A 21,262-nucleotide genomic window follows, 5' to 3' on the forward strand; every position below is an offset into this window, starting at 1 on the left:
TACACGACTGGTGAGTCAAGAGGATTTGCACAGATTAAAAATTAACTCACACACACCGTATATCTAATATATCAATGTAGTGGAGATGTTTCCCCGATGACCTGGAGGCGGTCTGTCTGCCCAACTTCCTCTGCAGAAAGCTTCCCTGTCTGACCTTTGACCCTGTGTTTGTCCCCTCTCATTCATCACCCCATCCTCTCTGCCACCCCCTCTGTCACCCGCACCTCTGCCCATTCAGGCCGGGCTGACAGAGATCGATTGATCAGCTTGTTGAATTTTTGATCAGTAAACATTTCCTGAGCTGTTGCCATGCGAGACAGAGAGTTTCGACACGAATCTCTCAACCAGGGTCGTTGGGCCATCTGCAAATGCGGGTGTGATTTGAAGGCTTGTTTTTGTTTGTTGTGTTTTATTTCGCTTTATGATGTTGTGGTATGAACAAGTCCTCTAATTACGTCTAAACTTTAGTCTTATCCAGACCAAACTGAAAGTGTGATTGTACAATTTTAAAGAATGGAAAAGAGGTCATATTTTGGGGGGAAATGCTGAGGTCAGAGATCAACAATCACATGAACAAATTTAACTATAATCTTGTTTTCAAATACACCTTGGAAAAACACATTTCACAAATGTACCAAAGCTGAAATTCAAAATGTTTTCACTTTCATTCTGATTTTAGAGACATTATCATTGTTATTGAATGATGTTTTGTGTTTGACACAAAGGTGATTACTAAAAGAGTTGTACTATAATCTTGTGCAGCAGTATCTGCTTCAGGAAAAGGTTAAAAAACATCCTGTCCCTCCCGCTGAAAGCTGCTCTCCAGCATCTGCAATAACAGTATCAGGTTTTTCCAGTGCAGCGGTTGCTTTGACATAGATACGTTATCCAGATTTAAATGTGGATACTTTAAGGCTCAGCCTGTTTCCTCTGTGTGAAAAAGCCCTATTATCATCTTGTCAATTTCAGTTTCCTCCCAGTGCAGCCACTCAAACACGCTCACATCCGCGCACCAACACACACACCAGCACACACAGCTCGTATCTCTACACTGTCAATGGTTTTAAACTCACCATGTCCAGCCCTTGGCTCTGCCTCACAGAGAGGAACCTGGGATTAATGAGTCAACCTCCACACTTACTGCAGGAGACAAAAGGGCTGGGAGTTAAGTGTCGTCTCCTCCGTCAGCCCAGAGGTGTTGAAAGGGTGGATTGCAGGGGAGGAAGTTCTTCTGAGGGCTGAGTGGATGTTTATCTGCCTCAGAGTGAAGGAGAGAAGAGGGAGGAATGGTCTGAAGGAGAGGGAGAAGACAGTGAGGGGGCTTAGGAGGTTCAGTTAGTAGCAGTAATAACAGTTTAATTGGTGGTGGTAGTAGTGCAAGTAGAGTTCAGTGGTGTGGTAGAAGCATGGTACGCTTTCTTTCTGTTTCCACTGTGAAAAGTTGTGGATGGTACCAGTGGACCTGTTCCCTACCGTCCCCATGTTTGGTCCCCCCTCTGTTGGGGTACCTAGCACACAGATCTGGTACTAAAAGGTGGAGCTGTGAACACTGCAGTCTGATTGGTCAGTAGAGGACGGTCACTCTGCTCAGGGCTGAGTTGTGGCTGGTTTTGAGGCTCATGTAACCACTGTTCATACTGTGGAGAGTTTTATTAGTAAACTGTAACTATAAAATGAAAGGATGTTTTGCTGCCTCTCACAGCAGCTGGAGTCTGAGAATAAATAACTTCATTCACTGGGCCGACTGCCGGTGACTTTTAAGGTGGAACGTTGACTTGTAATGTTACTCAATGCACGAGTTGACGATGAATCCATCAGCACACCTTAAATTTCACTGTGACAACTTTGACCATTCAATTAGTTTTTATATGACAGACACTTATAGTAATGAGTGGATCTTCAAGTATTTATGTATATTAATTCCAACCAGGACTGCATATATTCTAATCCTCACTCTGAGAAAAAAAAAAGAGTTGCAGAGCATCATTCCTGTGGGCTCCAGCAACACTAAACCCCTGAGCTTGCCTGAGAAGGACTAAATGCACAAAGCTGTTATTTTTAAATATCCCATGGAGAGAGACTCTCACTGCAGCCTGTTCTACTTTGTTCTGAAAATGTCGGCGTGCAGCCTCGTTCTGTGGACGATAAACCAGGTGCAGACTGATAAAGGAGGAAATACAGTGAGTGACAACAGCCCCGCCCACATTTAAGAGAACTGTTTGCAGTGGAAACACTAGGGTCTAGGTACCATGTCTGAAGGGTTACTGTTGGTTCCTAAGGTACTATACTGAAAGAGTTTGGTGGAAACTGGGCTTTTGAAAGGTTTCCTGTCCACACTGAAATGTCTAAACAATTGGAAAATGGCTTAATCTCCTCTTCCCCCTCTTTGTCAGCAAAGAACAGATTTTTGCATCAGAGCCATTGTGGTAAGACAGACAGACAGACTGGTCATTACACTGAGTCCGTCATCACTTATATTGTGTTTCACTACATCTGAATTCATTCTTTAGTTGTTGTCAGTGATGCATTTTTCCATTTATGCTGTCAAATGATTCAACACATAAAATGATTTGATCAAGGCTCATAAGTTCTACCTCTCAACCAACAGAAAAATAACTCATATTTAATTCAAGAAAGCATCTGGCAACAAAAATGATGTATTCTGACATTGAAAATGAAAGACCAACATAAATTACTTAACTGCCACTGCTAATGTCAGGTATACTTCATATCTGTGAAAGCTCAGTTTTTACTGTCCACAATCAAACATGAGTGAAAACCCTGGTATTACTGTCAGGGTCCCCAAGGTCATGAAATTCCTGGAAATTTATGAAATTAGAAAAACTTTTTCCAGTCCTGGAATGTTTTGGAATTAATAGAATGTTTTGGAAAAGCTTAAATATACATTGTTTTGGCTATTGTTTAAATTATGTTCATAAAATACCCAAAAGTTGAATAACATCATGCGTGCAGTGCTGCGCTTCGTGACTGTTGATTAGATCTCTGGTTTTCTGTCCCCCAAATAGAGGTGCAACCTTGACGTTTTGAGAAGTACCAGTATGTGCCGGTCTGGTCGATTGGCATATGCAGCTAGTTGGTGGCAGGAATGTCTAACTTGGGTGTAAAGACAGTAAGCCATAGCAGTTGATCATCCACAAATGCCTGTAAACTGCCTGTTCATAGTCTTACCCATTTAAAACTACTGAAATTAAGTCATGAAGATGGGGTGAAATATTAAAGAAAAGTAATGGAAAAGTTTTTAAATTCATGTGTAAAAATGTGGGGGGACTGTGTACTATTGTGCCTGCAGACATGTCAATGCTGATCCACACTGTGGGTAAATTTCTGTAATTGCCAGCTGAACCACAGAGTGTTACACACAAACATGAAACAGTACACAGTGTACAGCGAACATAGAAGCTGTTGAATTACACCACACACACACCCTGCTGCCCTTCATGACATTCTCACGCTGTGTTATCACCGTTTCACTGTGTTCCTCTTTTTAATCTCCAAAAGACACCACAGAACAGCAGCTGCCTCTCTGGTTTGTCAGAATGGTAGCTCTCAGTTTTAGAATATCTACAGACACAATGCCACCAGGTGATACTTCACAAACATGACTGTGATTACTCATGAGCGTCCTGACGATGATGCCAGTTATTTACCACTGCTCCATATCACATACTTTAAACTACTTGAAACATAGCACCTGAGCCTGATTATTGATTACTATGATGCAGGACCTCATTATTTCTAGTTGTAAGTATGTCAAATTATCAACTCAATCACCAGAATAAATGCTGGTATTATACCTTTCTGCAAGCTTAGCATACGTTGCATGTGTATATTATTACCCAGCAGATATGTTCAAAACTTAAGATTTCTTTATGTTTCAACAATGCTGTGGTTAACGTGGTTATGTTTAGGCACAAAAATCACTTGGTTAGGAAAAGGTGTTTTGGTTTAGAACACACCCACACTCACTGCTGGGAACACTGCAAGATGTCGCTAAAACGCACCCAGGTTTGGTGGCTCAAACACCTCTAGAAACAGCCTTATTTGTTGCATAAAAACATTAGGGTTTCGGAGGCTTAAATGCTGCTGGAAATGGTGTGATGTGTCACAATAAGTGGCTTAAACAGCACCAGACAAGCTGTTGGAAATGGCAATATTTGTCACTTAAAAAACACCAGGGTTCGATGGCTCAAACGCAGCTGGAAACACAGCTGGAAAAGCAAGTGGAAACGCAGCTGGAGACGCAGCTGGAAATGCTGTGATGTGTCACTAAAAAGTGCCTGGGCTTGATAGCTCAAATGCTGCTCCAAACAGTGCTATGTATCGCTTCATTACATCCAGGCTGAGAGGCTAAAATGCTGCTGGAAATGCTGCTATGTGTTGGTGGCTCAAACTTTGCAGGAAACACTGCAATGTGTCGCAGAAAACACCTGGGTTCAGTGGCTCAAACGCTGCTGGAAACGCTGCAATGTGTAACAAAAACCACTCTGGTTTGGTGGCTCAAACACCACTGGAAATGGGGCGATGTGTCACTAAAAAATCACCAGGGCTCAGTATCTCAAATGCCGTTGGAAATAGTGAAATATGTTGCTAAAGTACACAGGTTTGGTGGCTCAAACACTGCTGGAGACGCCACTGGATACAGTGCAGTGTGTCATTAAAAACCGTGATGTGTCATTAAGAAACACCTGGGTTTGGTGGCTCAAATGCCGCTGGTAAGCTAATAAACATCCAGCTTTGTTGTTTGTTGGTCTCAAGCGGTGTTCTGGAGCTTAGCAGCCATGTTGCCTGGGTGTCACGCCATCCACCATCCCCTCCACTTCTCAGGGACAAAGTCAGCTTACATACCATGTCAATTAAGAAATCATGATATATGTATGAAACAAATTATAGACGAAATGTAAAATACCCTTTAAATTTGACTTTTTTAGGGTCCAGAACTACTGAGCAAGTATGTTGGAGAGTCTGAAAGAGCTGTGAGAGAGGTAAGTATTTTTAATTTCATTCCAATAAAAGATTTACAATGGTTTGCCAATACTTTTGTTGTGTTGAGTTAAAATTATGCAAGCTGACATCCTTTTCTGAACCTTGTAAACGCATCCAAACTATTTTTAGTTGCTGACGACCTGAGGTGTAATTTATGACATGAACAAGTGCTGTATTTCCTGTGTATGTTTGTGCTGAGAATGATTCATTTGTCCTGTTAAAGATTTGTTTTTCTCTCTTCCATTGTTGCTAACTCTGCTTGCAGGTGTTTCGGAAGGCGAGGGCCGTTGCTCCCTCCATCGTCTTCTTTGATGAGATTGACGCTCTCGCCAGTGAAAGAGGAAGGTACAGTGCGTTACTTTTAACACCACAGAAAGAGGGCTAGAATTAGAAGAAAAGACGCAATGACTGCAACATTAATGGCAAAAACACAGTTCCTGCCCACTTGATGAATGTTGACTTCCTCTCTGAAAGTTCACCGCTGACCGCTGCCACTGTCCACTGTTTACTATTTTCAGCACTGTGGTCATTCATTGTCCAGCAATGACAAATGCCCAGTCATCGCTGCGGCCTGCTTTAATTTACCATCCCTTGCCTCTGTCCCAGCTTGCCTCACAAAGATTCACTTATGAATGGATGCAGCAAACATCCCAAAAAGTCTGCACGACTGCACTATCAAAGCCAGCCACTCAGTTCCCATGGTGTCCTCTTAGACTTTTGCGGCTTTTTGCTACCGGCAAACACAGAACACAGTCTTGTCCGGAGGCGCTTTAGTGGGATGGCACTGGGAACATCTGTGGCTTAAAGGAAAGAGGACGGGGGGCGGACAGAGGACACAGACCGGAGGAGCACAAACACTTCATTGTGCCCGTCCGCGGCAGATGGGGAAGGCTAAATATGCAGCATGCTTCCTGGTAAACCAGTCGATGAAACTAAATGTTGTAGGAAGGAGCACAGAAAGGCCAACGGGCTGTCCCTGTAACTTCTACGTGGGCCCTCAGTCAGATGCTTTAAAGCTATACAGCGTCTGAGAAACAACATATCTTTGTTTTTGTTAAACTGATTCTGATCATGAAATGTTGAATTATATCTCAACAGTTTTTGTTAAACAGAAAAGTATACTATACTATTCCATCTGATCTTTTCTTATTAGAGTCACCACCTTTCATTAAATGTTCTCAGAGCAGGTTTTCCTGATATCCAGTATACAGTATGGTATGTTACCAACCAGAGGTGTAACTGTTACATTGATTCATTGATTATACATTAATATACATTATATTAATTACCTCCTTCTCTGTCAGGACTCAAACTAGCATTATAATTGTTGCTGTTAGTAGTATTAATATTACAGCCACAACATCCAATGTCACTGTTGCCATGGCTACAGTCATTACTACAACTATTACTACTGCTTGTTGGGATTTATCCCTCTGCGTTGATTTGACGCCATATCTACGCTGTGGCCTGACGTGTACCTCCCCGGAAATATAACTACACGTTGCAGCGATAATTGGTGTGCCAGTGATTTGTGCCACCTGTGCCAGCTTTTAATACTTTGTCTCACTTCCAGTGTCTTGTTTTGGTTCTTCAAGATGTTTTATATTTGGGCAAACCCAAACTTTGGTGAATCTAGACTAACCAATTTTAAACGCCAAAGTGACACACCAACACAAACAAACTAACTGATCGTGGCAGCGGTAGACCAGCAGCTTCTGTTTTCAGCTATTTTAGATTGCTGTTTTTCTCAGTAGAGTCTGGCTTTCAGGAGAGTGATGTCATGGCTTCAGTTTACCATCGGAAATTACCGTCTGACAGCAAGGTATAGCAGTGAAAATCTTTTAAATTTAACGTTGACTTTAACTGATATTGATTTTTTCGGTGGCTAAAACACATTTTGTTTCATCCACTTCCACAGCAGTACATTACAGCGTCTATGTTGGACTCCATCCTGTTTCTCCAAACTGGGAACATGCCCACTGACATCTAGGCTCAACCTCAACACACCCCTTATCCCCACCACTTAGCCCTTACGCTTCCATTTTGCACATTTACGTCTAGGGTCAGGGTTTCCCACACATTGTTTATTGATTTTCAATTTTGGCGCTGGACCATTCTCTAGGAGTGAGTGGGTTTTCTCCGGGTACTCCGGCTTCCTCCCACAATCCAGAGACATGCAGGTGCGTGTGAATGGTTGTCTGTCTCTATGTGTCAGCCCTGTGATAGTCTGGTGACCTGTCCAGGGTGAACCCTGCCTCTCGCCCAATGCCAGCTGGGATAGGCTCCAGCCCCCCAACAGACCCCTAACAGGATAAGCGGTTATGGAAAATGAATGAATACAGTTTGGTAATTCATGACACCACACTCTCAGCGTGCAGAGTGGAGTGTACTCTGGGCACAGATGAAGCAGTGAAAGTGAAAGTTAACCGTTTATTGCGCTGGATGTTAAAGTTTGCATTCACTTGCATCTGCAGCAGCTGCTGTTCTCAACTATTGATCTGATCTTATCAGCTCTGATTGGATCGACTGATCAGTTATCCACCCTGTAACTCAAACTCCACAAACTGCTGCTGAAAAAAAACTCATGAAGCGTTTCACCTTGGCGGTGTTCAGGGACCTGCAAAAACCTCTGAATTTAGAGAGGGGACTCAGAATGATAAAACCAGCTACAGCCACACAGTTCTGTGGGAAGCTATGGATAAGTACCTCATACAGCCCCACTTCAAAAGATCCAAACTATCCCTTAAAGTCTTCCAAACTTCCAAGCCAGGCTGTTCAGTCGACAGCACTTTAGAGAATGTGTTTCCTGAAGAAACCTGGAACACAGACTTTATACTTTGATGTTCTGTGCTGTCTGGACTCATTTCCAACGTACAGAATATGTCTCTATTGCAACTTGTCTTCATCAGTCAGTATTTTTTGCCGGTGGGACTGACATGTTCTGTCTGTATTTATTATAGTGATTGAACCCTCGCCCCTTGCCCCCGCCCATTTTTATTTTGATGTTCAACTTCATAAATGCACTCTGGTCCTCCTCACAGCTACAGCCAGCTTTCAGCAGTAATGCAGTACAGCGTGAGAGTCTGTCAGCTGGCTGCGATGGACGTGGGGCTGGACACGCGCCTCAAGGCCACTCGCCATTAAAAAAAAAAAGCACTTAGCACTGAACTATAAAGGTTATTTATTGGTCTTCACTTCCTGCCATGTTTAATCAATGAAGTGGCTCACGCACACCGGCAAGAATTCAAAACTGTTGACACAACCAGACAGCCTCGGCTGTACAGTGTACGTGTGTGTTGTTTTCTTTTTTTTTTCCTCTCGAGGCAGGAGATGAGAAGCACCTGTAAATCTGTCAGCCTACCTGTCACGAGTCCAAACTGGTGGAATGATATGAAGAAGACAGGAAGAAGACAGGAAGACAGGCAAACTGGGGGAGACGAAAACAGACAGTGAATGTTAGACAGATGCAGAGACTGACAGATGATGAAGACAAAAAAAAAAATGCTCAGGATTGACCGAACGAAAATAAACTGACGGAGAACCTAGAAAAGAAAAGATAATTATGAGAAATGAAAGACAATTGTTGGATTTGAAAAGAACAATTCATAAAAGAGAGTCAAATGTTTCAATGGAAGCTTCTCTCCCTCGCTCCCTTTTCTGTCACCCTCATCTTTCTCTATAGTGTGTCTTTCTGACATCCTCTCTTTCTCACCACCTTTATTCTTTTCGTCCCATATTTTTGCCCTCATCTTCTTTCTCTCTGCAGTTCATCTCTCTGCCCTCCTTTCCCTAATCCTCTTCCCTCCTTCCTTTTCTCCCCACTATCTCCCCTCACCCAAACTTTCTCCCCCTCTCTTCCCCTCCCTCCCTCCTGCTCTGCCTCCATATCTCAGTGACAGAGCTCCTTTGTGTTCCTCTGCGGCCTTGTCTCTGCTAATGACGTCTGGCACTTCCGCTGGCCCTGTCAACAGAGACTGTGTGTGTGTCTGAGCTGAGAAGGGTGGCTGTCTGCACTGCGTTATGGAAAATAACCACCTTGTAATGCACTGACTAACTCGCTGATGAGTTTCTTAAAGGATAAAAGCTGTTGATATTCTATATTATATATTTCCTACTGGCAACACATGTTATTCCCCTGTGCCATAAAGCTCCATTGCTCCAAAAGCTATTAAAAAAACACATAAATGAGACACACTGTTGCAGTGGGTGACATGTTCTCTCATTACCATGAACTCAAACACTGTTGTTTACGCTGAGTATGCCATCCTGCTGCCCTAAATACTCACTAGAGCATCAAATGTGTATTAATCCGCTGCTGAAAATAGTCCTTATAACCCTGTTTGAGTAACATTTGCTACAAACCACAAAGCCCAGCTGTTTTTGGAAATTATTTAGCCTCATTTAGCACTCATTTAGGGGCTCTATACAAAAGTCACAGCATATGAGTTGTCTGCACATGGTTCTCAACATGGAGTTGCCTGAGCTGGTGGCTAGCAGCTAAAGGTGCTAACTCAATAACAAGCACTACAAAAACGCAACACTGCTAAAAGAGCTAATGACGTTAACCAAGGGGGAACTGCAGGGTGGATGCTATGCTTCTGTGACGAAGCCAACCACATATCAGCAGTGACCTTTGTATGAGGGCAGTGCAAAGCCATGGCGATGAGCTAGCTGTTGGGATACTGACATGAGCTAAAATGCTGATGTGGGCAGACGGGCATGTCAAAAAAAAAAAAAAAAAAAAAACACAGAAAAGCTCAGATTACAACACACTCAGAAGTAGCATGACTTGATTCTTTGCTCTGGCTCATAGCGACTTGTCAGCACATACAGTTAGCATTAGCATAGTGAAAGTTTTGACAACAAACATGGTAGATGCTAACCGAAAACTTCGAGCTTCCTTCCACTGTCTACCAAAAATCTGATCATAGTAGGTATTACTGTGTTTCACAACTATTAACACTGTGTCAGGCAGTTAGCCCACAAGCTAACGAGCTAAACAAACAACATAAATAAAAGATCCTAATGACACTTAGTAGCATTTGCTAGTTGCAGATTTTGGTGCACAGCAGACTCCTCATCTGAGTCTGGGTCTGACTGAGGCTCAAACATTTATGGCTGAATCTCTCTGGTGCCTCTAACACCAACACTAGCCATCGTGATGCGCACTGCTATTTCATTGGTCAACATAGCGTGAACAACCCTGGAGAAAGCAGAAAGCGAGACCTATCACAAGTAGTTACCAGTGGGTATGTTTAAAGGCTCACTAATATTCCAATGTTATTCTGAGTTTTACAGTTTCCGGAATTTGATTCTGGTCATGTAAACAGCATGATCGTTTGGATATTCCAAATTAGGCCTTATTCCAAATGTAGCATTTCCTGATGAAGACATGTGGGATATGTCAGTATTATTTTAGTTTTAGGAGTGTTCTTTGAACATGTATTCAGCACATTTGTAATATACATCTCGACTGCAGTTAGCAGACACATGGCGTCTTAACTGTTGACAGCCAGCTGATGCGTTGTCATGGATATGCTGTACACAAACCAACTCACCAACAGTTTGCAAGGCTGTCGTTGAGATGCATGCCCAAAAGAAAAGCCCACATATCTGGTCAGAGGAAGGAACACACCTACTTTTAAACACGATGAAAGAAATTGGCATCAACAGATTGCTGGATTAATATTGTGACGTCAACCTTTTGAAGAATGTGGTTGAAGGAATGAAAGAGGGAAGCACATTTTGCATGGTTGGTTGTGGTGGAGAACTTTGAGGAATTTGCATAAGAGCACAATGGCATAAGTGACAGCTGTTCCACTTTTCCATACTGTATGTTGACATGATAGACGAAATGTTGGGGCACGTTAATCAGCGTATGTACAGCTGCATGTAAATGGGAATATTAGTGGAATATACATTTTCATTAGCCATGTAAACAGCTTAGTCTTTTTTGGAATAAGGGCAAAAAGCAGAATATTTTGTGCATGTAAATGTAGTTAATGAGGAGGAAAGTGCAGATCTGCTTCCAACCCCTTTTCTGAAATGTTCTTTTACCTTCTCTTTGGCTAAACCATGTTATAAAACATACTTTAAAACATGTAAGGTGGTGGCCTTTAAATATCATATATTGCACACACACAGTATCTCATGCTGGTCTTTAAGTATGGACACCTGGGTGGGATAAACTCCAGCATTTCCAGACGTTGCTAAATTGGCAGAACAGAGGTACAGCATTTACAAGTCCAAACAAGGTGACATATTTGTGAACTTTGTCTAAAGGAAGGCTGCTTTATTTGAGAGGGATGACGTGTTTTCAGTTGCAGTTCAGTGGGACGTCATTGGCAGGAAAGCTCCCTTCTGCTGCCAAAGCCTTTTCTTTCTTGAAGACGAATTGTGCTAATGAAAGAACCTGCCATCAGAGTGTCAGTGAAACTATTCAGAAGTTCTCTACAAGTATTCAAGAACTGGGTAATTTTCATCATTACGTAATAAAGCAAATATTAGAGACAAATGGGTAAAGTTTGAGGCAGGGGTTGAGTTGGACGTTGCATGCTGCTATATATTTTTTTATCATCCATGCACTCAATCACACATTGATTTTAAGTTTTCTCTCTTTCCCTTCATCATTCCATTTCTCCTGTTTCTATGCATTTTATCTTTCCACCCTTGTTCCCTTCATTTTTTTACAGCATGCCATCCGTCCTCCCACCGACCCATTCATTTATCTGTAATTCATCACTTTACACCATCAATAACTTCCTTTTTACCTAGTTTCTGACCAGTTTACATTTGTTTCTTTCCCTTTCCATCATCCATCCTTCCATGTCCCTTTCCATCATCCATCCTTCCATTGTTGTCTCTCCACGCATCAATCTCATCTCTGTTCCCCCCTTTTTTGATCTTGTCCACTCATCTATCTTCTGTTCTCATCCACCCCTTCAGCTCCACGGGCTCCGGCGGTGTAGGCGACCGGGTCCTGGCTCAGCTTCTGACAGAGATGGACGGCATCGAGCAGCTCCGAGACGTCACTGTGCTGGCCGCCACCAACCGGCCCGACATGATCGATAAGGTAAACAGACGCCGGCTCTCTGTCTTCATCTCTCCTTCCTCTTCTCTGGTCCCTGATTGATAAGGCTGAGGAGATGTTGTGTGTTTGTCTGTCTTGTCTCCTCCTTTCCCTCCCTGCCTCTGTTGTACATGATTGATAAGGTTAAAGGTCGCCCGCTCTGGTCTGTCCACCTCGACTCTTTGGATGTTGTCACTGGGTTGTTTTGGCGTGGTGGAATTAGATGCTAGAGCGTTTGTACAGCTTGTGTGGTTTTGGTTTTCAGATGTAGTGTTTGGAATCATTGATTATATAGTTTAGTTTGATTGGCTAAATGGTTCCAAGTCATTTTCTGTCGTCTTCCAGGAGATCAAACAGTGGTTCATCATGACTGAAAAGGAAAAATACATAACTTTAAAACACTTAAGGTTTATTGGTATGTAGATACGGCATCAGATTGTGTGCAAACTCCAGAAATTAGTTGTGTTTTGATCAAGAACATCAGCATCTGTTGCTGCCAACATTCACACTTCTCCGACAATTTATCCTGACCTTTCGTCATATAACGAATGTATCACATTTCAGGTTTGAGGTTTAATTAGGCTCAAACCAATGATCACCTACAACAGAGTGGTCACTCATGACACAGTCGATTTAAAACACACAACAGGTGGGACTAAATCATTTGTCTATACTTTCTTTGTTCTTCCTCTCCATGACAACCCCCCCCCTCCATTTTCTATTTTTCTACCCTTTTATCTCCTTCTCTTCCTCTTCCCATCCACAAAAGCTTTCTTTGGTCTCTTATCCACCCATCTCCGTCCTAATGAAATTTCCTGAGTGCTGATCAAAGACGGAGTCTGTGGCTTGTCAAAAAGGACACAGGAAAGGAGGATGTCGCGGTGCTTCTTAAGCTCCTGCTCAGGCAGCCGTCTGTCTCTGTCTTTCTTCCAGTTTTTGTCTTTGGGTCTCCTCCTCAGCTTCCTTTTAAATGTACCTTAACATCTCTGGTGCTGAATTATAATAATAACAGCACCTAAACCGATGGTGTGACTGCTTTTTAACGTAATTTTTAGTTTTACCTAAAGAGCGATTCTTGGAGTTCTCTTGGTGATCATTTTGTTCGTCGCAACTATCAGTCATATAAATATTTTACTCACACCTTTTATAATAGACACTTGGATAACACAAGTTCTGGTAAGACCAAAGTCGCCGTTTCATGAGACTACTGTCCATGTACCTGAAAAATGTTTGGGATGATGCTGTTACACTTACGTTTATAAGAAAACTCTATGAAGTCTGTGTGCTCCTTGCCCTTGATCATCAAGAATTTTAAAGACGAAAGAGATTTGAATAATAACTTCTGTTCTCACATAGGGCTGCAACTAATGATTATTTTCATGATCTATTAATCTGCCAATCATTTTCATGATCAATCGACTAATCGTCTAGTCTAGAAAATGTCAAAAAATGTGAAAAATGCTCATCACGAAAACCCAAAGACTCTTGATTTACCATTATAAATGACAAAAAGCAGCAAATTCTCACATTTAAGAAGCTGGAACCATCAAATATTTGACAGTTTTGCTTAAAAAAATACTGAAATGATCAATCAGTTATCAAAATAATAACTTGCTTAGCCATTTATACACCTGCATGCAGTGTTGATATATAAGAATTCTTGTGCAAAAAACACTCAGTCAAGTCAGAAATAAACAAATAATAAATAGTAAAAGATAAAGTGCACACAACAAGGTATAAAAAGTATAATAAATACAAGAATAAAGTTTGTCTCTAAGAGCTCCGCGACATTGACACAGGGGAGCGTCATCCACAAGTCATAGTAAAGTAAATTTTCTCATTGTGTATTTTGAGCTATTGATGAAGATTTTTCAATTACAATCTATTCGTCTCCAGACATTTTCCACTCACATCATTTTATCCTTTTCTACTTTAATGGTATACATAATAATCACTACGTATCTCAACTAAGCTAGAGCACAAAGAGTCGTCACATCTGCACTTCTTTTATATAGACTGGTAACTGCACATTGCATATGTATCAGCACTTTGAGATACTCCTTAGAGAAACCCTTCAAATACAAATTTTGGGTAACCCCCCTCCCCAAACACTCCACTCCCGCCCCTCTTCTAGCCCACTTGTGGAGAACTGATCCATCGCTGTGGTGGGGGAATGACAGCAACTTCCTCCACCTCTGCAACTGGTTGCCGTCTCATTTCAAACTCCATTAGCGGTGTGGCGGCTGAGAAGCAGCCTGAGAGTGTGTGTGCATTTGTGTGTATATCTGAGAAGGAGAGAGATGCATAAAGAGGAGACGACAGAGAGAAAGAAACTCTCATAACAGTAGGGAGGGGGTCAAGCCCCTGGGTGGACAGATGGGAAACCCCAGGCGTCCTTCCACAAGCCACCCTCTCAGGAAGTGGTCTCCCAGGCAGCTGAGAAATCAGATTACCTCCTGCCTGCTTGCACCCCCTACTGTGTGTGTGTGTGTGTGTGTGTGTGTGTGTGTGTGTGTGTGTGTGTGTGCGCGCGCAAGTCATTTGAAGAGAAACCTGTGACATACATTGGGAACGGAAGCTGCCAAATGGACAGATAGGCGCCCCGCTTTCACCCCTCCACCCACTACGGTTTGAGCACCCTGCCCGCCTGCACCGCCCCCCTTTGCCACCACCGACACTCACTGTCAGTTCACACCGGAGATGGGCGGGCATTTCCATACCAATAGCAGGATATGATGGGACAAATGAAGATTAATGGGACGCTGGGGTGTCAATGAAGTCATTGTCGGCTCTCGGTGTAGCAGAGGAGGCTCCTGGGGGCCTCAGCTGTTTGATGGACAGAGTGGGAGGGATGGAGAAAGGAAAAGAGGGGAGAAAGTGGCGTTTACTTAAGTTTGAAAGGAGCAGGCCTGATGTCCATCTTTCAACCGCTGCTGCAAGACAGAGTGGATTTCCGCTTCTTGTCAAATTTAAACAGGGTTGTTTTGAGTTGGGAAACTGTTGCCTCATCTGATTCAGACTCTGCAGAACGTTGTAAATATAAACTTAAGTGGCCTGAGGTTGTATTAATACCTAAAGCTTAACTCTTATAACTAAAACTTCCTGTCCTTTTGCACAAAGTCTTCCAACTTCCTCCGGCCTTTGTATTACATCAGTGACAAACATGAGCGGGTATGCAGCAACATACAGACACAATGTGACTAATAACAGCTGAATCACATCCTAACAAACTGGTGACAAAAGATAACAAATGGATGGTTTTCACACAAGCACACAAAGTCCCACAACTTCCTCTGGCTTTGTTTCACAACATATAAATGGCACATTATTCACAACTGTAAACTAACCAGAATAATCTGTTCTCGTGCCAAACACATGAACACATATCGCCCTCCTTAACATGTACAGCAGTGATGCTAAATCTACGGCACACGGGCCAAATCACAATAAACAATAAAAATGAAGCAACTCTAGGGCTGCCCCTTGAAAGTTGGAGATTTGAATCGTCAATCGGACACCCCTCAGTCAACTGAGATTGCTTCAACTTGAGCAGTCGGGGGTTCTTTTTTTTTTTTTTTTTGCTAGTCAGTGTACTTTTGGGGCCATTTCGGTCCCCACATATTGAACACTCTTGACTTTCATGCTACTCGACAACGGCAGACATGATGCAGCAGCACAGAGGAGTGGAAACTTTCCACTGCAAAACTCTGAGAATAAATTACCTTCTCTCCTTTGCTTGGAAGTGGTGAATTTACAGCTCACAGATACTCAATACGACACAGTCTCTGGCTTCTGTTTGATATCTAGTGTTGGACAAAAATGTTGCTGCAAAGTTCAGATCCATCGTTCGCACCGTTAGCTTGTTTGCTATATTACATGAATACCGCTGTCACACTGAATGTCCCGCTGAGCTCCATACAAACTTTAAAACTTTAAATGGAAAAATTAAAGAAGAATCTAATTTGACTGACATAATTCTGAGACCGGTGCGGCCCTAGTTGATTGATACTGGGATTTTTTTTTGTACTTTGAAGGTGTCAGGGTGTGTAAAATAATATCAAAATGAAGCTTGTTTATATAGAAACAAAACAAGTGTAAGGGGAGGATCCTCTAATAGCTCTGTGCCAGAATTCACTGTTCTTCAAATACTTGCACATCATTTGCGGTCCATTCAGAATGGACCCACGACCCACCTTTGGGCTGCAACCCACCAGTTGGGAACCACTGTTCTAGACCACCTATTAGTGTCTTCAAATCCTAGAAATGCCCCTGCGTACAACTGACCTGCATGGGGCCGCTGCAACTGGATTTGCCTCTTGGCTAAAACTAGTTAGGACAGCAAATGTCCAAAGCTTGAAAACAGGCAATTCATTCATTATACATTTAAATATTATTGATGTTTGGTTATAAACCAGCCCCAAGCTTGCTGTCATTTTGCAAAGGTGGCCCCAAGGCAAAGCATCTTCTGTATTGCATATCTACAGTAATAGATTGCTCCAGGGATGATGTGTTTTTAATTGGCTGGAGCAGAAGTTTGCATCGCCCTGGTTCCCTCATCAAGAAACCAATGGTATTTTTCACTGTATCTTGGTTCATGCAGAAGTTAATCCCCTTGGTGAACAAAAGTTTATGATATTTACATATTTTGTTCAGCAAGACAGTCTTCACAAACACCACCTTTATCATTTTTGAAGTGTAAATGCAGTCGCCAGATGTAAAAAGTTATCGTTAGGCTATAAACCTAATTTCTAATTTCAGGCATCAAACCAAAAACCCATTCAACAAACAACCACTGACTTCAGGACACAAGAACCAGGAGTGCTAAAATGCTAACTCATTTCCAGGTTTAAGGACTCATTAATGCAGCACTCTCTTGCGTAAAGTTATATAAGTATAGAAGGTGCAGGGGCCAATGTAGTAAGATTATTCCGTTCCTCTACATGTAGAGTCTACATGATGACATGTCACCAAACAACCCCCCTCGCACCTCCTACTGCCCCCCTCCACCTTAAAAAAACTTCTTACACTTCCTCTTTCCTTTGTATTGCGCCAATCACCCAAGCCCACCTCTGACCCGCCGCGACCGGGCTGTGGTGATTGATTAGCACCACCAGGAATATTTATCCAGCCTGTTCAGTAGGAAGAACCCCCTGTCACTGTGTTTGTCGAGCAGCTGCCCATCTTGTTGACTGCACAAACAAACATTCACACACTCAAGCGAGAGATCCCTTTTACCATTTGTAGTTTGTCTAAAGCCACATTTTGACTTTTGTGTTGTTGTTGTTTGTTGGTGTTGTTGGATTATTCATCAGGATAGATAGTGTTGGTTTGTTGTTTCATTGAATAGCCTATTTGTTTACCCTGATGTGCGCCGGGCTTCATCCATGCTATCAGGAGGCAGGACTGCTTACAGTGGGGAAGATTACAAGCAGATGGGTCTTTGTTTAGGACCAGAAGTTCCCAACTGGGCTCTTATCAGATCAAGGGGCGAAACCAAAACAGAGGCAATAGAGTTAGAGTTGAAAGGACAGTATGTCTTTCCTGATTCTCTATAGGAACAATTAACATAACTGCATTCCACAGGTGTCAATGGATGATGAGACGACAGGGATTTGACACTTATGATAACATAAATAACAGTCAATATGCATCTCCAATGAGGATATAGGATGGGAACGGAATGGGATAGTTTGGATTTTTTGAAGTGGGGTTGTATCATGTACTTATCCATAGTGTATTACCTACAGCAGATGGCAGTCAGCATATCCCCAGTTTGGAGAAGCAGACATGAGTACCACCACGAAGCTTCGCAATCCACTGCATTGGACGGGGGCAGCAACAAAACATATAGTAGCCACCTAAAAAAAAGTTTCACCTTAAAAAAAAATCAATATTGGTTAATGTGTATTTAGAATATTTTTACCGCTTTACCTTGTCATCAGACAGCCCTTTCCGACAGGTAACTGGACTGAAAGTGAAACTTACATATGCTCTCTTCGAAGCCAGACTCCATCGACAAAAAAGGTACATATTCCCTTGCTGAACACAGAAGCTGCTGGTTTACTACCACCTCAATGATTTAGTTGTTTGTATTACTGTATGACTTTGGTGTTGTAAAGCATTGGTTCCCAACTGGTCTAGCCGCAGGGTCCATATTTCTCCTTAGTCATTAGTTCAAGATCCACACAGTTTGATATATTCGGCGTCACACGTCCGTTTGGCCGCGTCATCAAGCTAGTTTGCTGCCTCTGTCAAGTCGCTCTCCATTAGTCACTCACTCTACAGCAGGAAACGGGACTCCAAAATAAAAGCTCTGTGCTGAAAATTCACTGTACTTAATAATAAAGGGTCAAACTTGACATGATTGCAAGTTCGTTACGGTCCAGTCAGAATGGGCCTGCAACCCACTTTTGGACCGCGACCCACCAGTTGGGAACCATAGCTGTAGAGGGCTAGTTCAGATTCAACAAGGTCACACAAAACAAACAATGTAACTGATCGAGCAGTGGTAGACCAACAGCTCCTGTGTTCTGCAAGATAAAATTACTGATTTTGTCAATGGAGGCTGGTTTTGAAGAGAGCGATAAAATTGCTTCCGTTCCCCGTTGGAAAGGGCTGTGGCAAGGTAAAGCAGTAAACGTTTTTTTAATACAGCATGCAGTTAATCTGATTTGATTCTTTTTTTAGGTGGCTAGCCTTGCCATGTCACAGAGTAAAGTCAAACAGAGCTGCTAGCTTGGCTGTAGACTTTTAGTCTTGTCACTGAATAAAAGCTTTAAACAATGTGTTAGCAAATTTTCACCAAAAACTGTAACTCAAGACCACTTTGTGCAACTTTCGTTTTCAACCACCATTTTTCACTAACTTAGCGGACCCTTTCTCATCCACCAGGTTGTCAGATAAATTGCTTGAACTGAGATGCTCAAATATCCTCTTGGTGACGCAAGACCAGATTCTTCTCAGCTACTGATGAAGAGCTTTCATTATTTATTGGCCTCCACTGGCTGCCTGTGCACTTTAGAGTTCATTTTAAGATCCTTTTATTTGTTTTTAAATCTTTAAATGGCCTCGCCCCGCCCTACCTCTCTGAGCTTCTTCACTCCTACGCCCCTGCCTGGTGCCTCAGGTCAGCTGATCAGCTGCTCCTTGAGGTACCGAGGTCCTAGCGAACGCTTCGAGGAGACCGTGCATTCTCCGTTGCTGCTCCAAAAATGTGGAACAATCTACCTCTGCACATCAGACAGGCCTCCTCACTGTCTGTTTTTAAAACCCACCTTAAAACCCAATTTTACTCACTGGCTTTTAACCCAGCATGAGACCTCGTTCTGTTTTTATTTGTTTGTTGCTGTTTTTATTGTTTTTTTTTTGTTTTTAACTGCTTTTTATTATCTCACTGTTGTGTTGTTTTATGACCTCCTATGTACAGCACTTTGTTTCAGCTGTGGTTGTTTTAAAGCGCTTTATAAATAAAGTTGGGTTGAGTTGAGTTATATTTAATAAATATTGATTCTATCAAACTATAATTACGCTGACACATCATGTCCCGACCTGCATGAGCGCCCACTTAAAAACATCCTTGTTCCCAGTGTCATCTACCTAGACATTTCACTCAGTGTGTTGTGGGTGGTATTGTGCCAGGATGCTGTTTGAGTCACCTAACAGCTCCCCAGGTGTGTTACCATGGTGGAACAATGACAACAAATGGGTGGTTGCAGCGCCTTCCTTCCTGTGAATGCTGTCTGCCAGATAAAACACTGACAGTGGAGCTCTAATTATACAATGTTGAAATTGCAAAATTGTGTGTAAAACAGGTGACAGTTTAGATAATGATTATGTCTGACTGCAAATGATGAGTGACACATAAATGAATCAAATATCTTTGCAGGTCTGTAATGTATCTCAACAATGTGAAACGATCATTTTATAGAACACAAAGCATTTCACAGCTTTTTTTGTTACCTCATCTTAAGACATTGAGGCCTGTTAACCACCATATTTGAATATCTTGTCCTTTCTACCCACTCATGTTCTGTTACAGGCTTTCTCCCCTCTTCACGTTCTCATGCTCCTCCCTCTTAAAATCAGCCCCTTGTACTGTAGTGTGGCTTCTGAACAGGAGATGGTGCCAAACTTGACATGGGTCAGTTCTGTTGACAGTTAATGATCAATACTGACAATTCCCAAAGATTAAAAGCTTGCCAGGATAAATACGAATACTTAGAGAATAATAGCTCAAACTTGTCCCTGTGTTATTCAGTGAGTAAAGTGAGGAAACTCTGCAGTTAGGGCTTCAACCCTCACTGAGGACAAACTATATACTCAAAGGAATTCAGATAAAAGTGATGATTAAATGTCAGATGTAGCCAACTTTCTTTGTGGCTGGCAACAACATGGAACATGTCACAGTAAATTGACTTTTACCACATAAAAACAGGCTGAAAGCTGACTTATGCCTTAAGGAACTGTCATATTATTTGATATTCTTTGATATTTGATTTACTTTTTGTACTTTTTACTGTAGCAGCTCCCTACTTTTATGTTGCATCTCTGTAATTTAGCAGTAAATTGGTTGTTCTATCCATTTTTGTCACTGTAATGTAGCTCTGCAGCTTGATGCACGGCACTGAAACATGAGGCCTTGTGAGATATTTTATGAGCCTTCATGGTCTTGTGGTCTTGTGTCCAGTCCACATGCTTCCAGTAACACACGCTAGCATTGTAATTGTGCAACATGTGACTATTTCATGGTTACTTTTTTATTATCGTAAGTCATGCTTGTTTTCACAGAGTTCGTAGTCCCTTTTTAATCCAAAGACCCACAAAATTCACCATTTACATCTGTTAACTGGACCCCTCCCTCCGTTATTTATAATTTCAGACACATGCCTGCATCTGGCTCTGTGTCGTCCTTCTAATAAGCAGGTCTATGTTGATAAAGTTGCATTAATTTATAAAGTCCTTCTGTGGCCTACTGGGCTTTAGCAGGAGTCATGCAAAGTAAATACCCGACATCAGGCCAGTTTGAGTAGCCTGAACATCTGCCAGTGTTTTCCTAGCCAGTCTGGACGCTGCTAATTGTAATCACAGTCGAATTCCACCAGACTGTAATTAGTGGGCCACTTGGTAAATATTCAGGCATTAGCTAAGTGTAGCTTTGATTTTTCCCTCCTCTCTCTTTCGTGCATTTAG

The 21,262-nt window shown here is 42.2% G+C and overlaps 1 protein-coding gene across 1 annotated transcript in view; it reads left to right on the forward strand.

Annotated features, from left to right (window-relative positions):
* spata5 (spermatogenesis associated 5) overlaps positions 1-21,262 on the forward strand; it is a 156,382-nt gene that overhangs the window by 41,448 nt on the left and 93,672 nt on the right. The window contains exons 13-15 of the mRNA XM_050041823.1: positions 4,950-5,003; positions 5,270-5,349; positions 11,950-12,076. Coding sequence (XP_049897780.1) covers positions 4,950-5,003; positions 5,270-5,349; positions 11,950-12,076 — 261 coding nt within the window. The remainder of the gene's footprint in view (positions 1-4,949; positions 5,004-5,269; positions 5,350-11,949; positions 12,077-21,262) is intronic.

The sequence above is a fragment of the Epinephelus moara genome, chromosome 4, assembly GCF_006386435.1.
Source record: "Epinephelus moara isolate mb chromosome 4, YSFRI_EMoa_1.0, whole genome shotgun sequence".
NCBI classification, from domain to species: Eukaryota; Metazoa; Chordata; class Actinopteri; order Perciformes; family Serranidae; genus Epinephelus; species Epinephelus moara.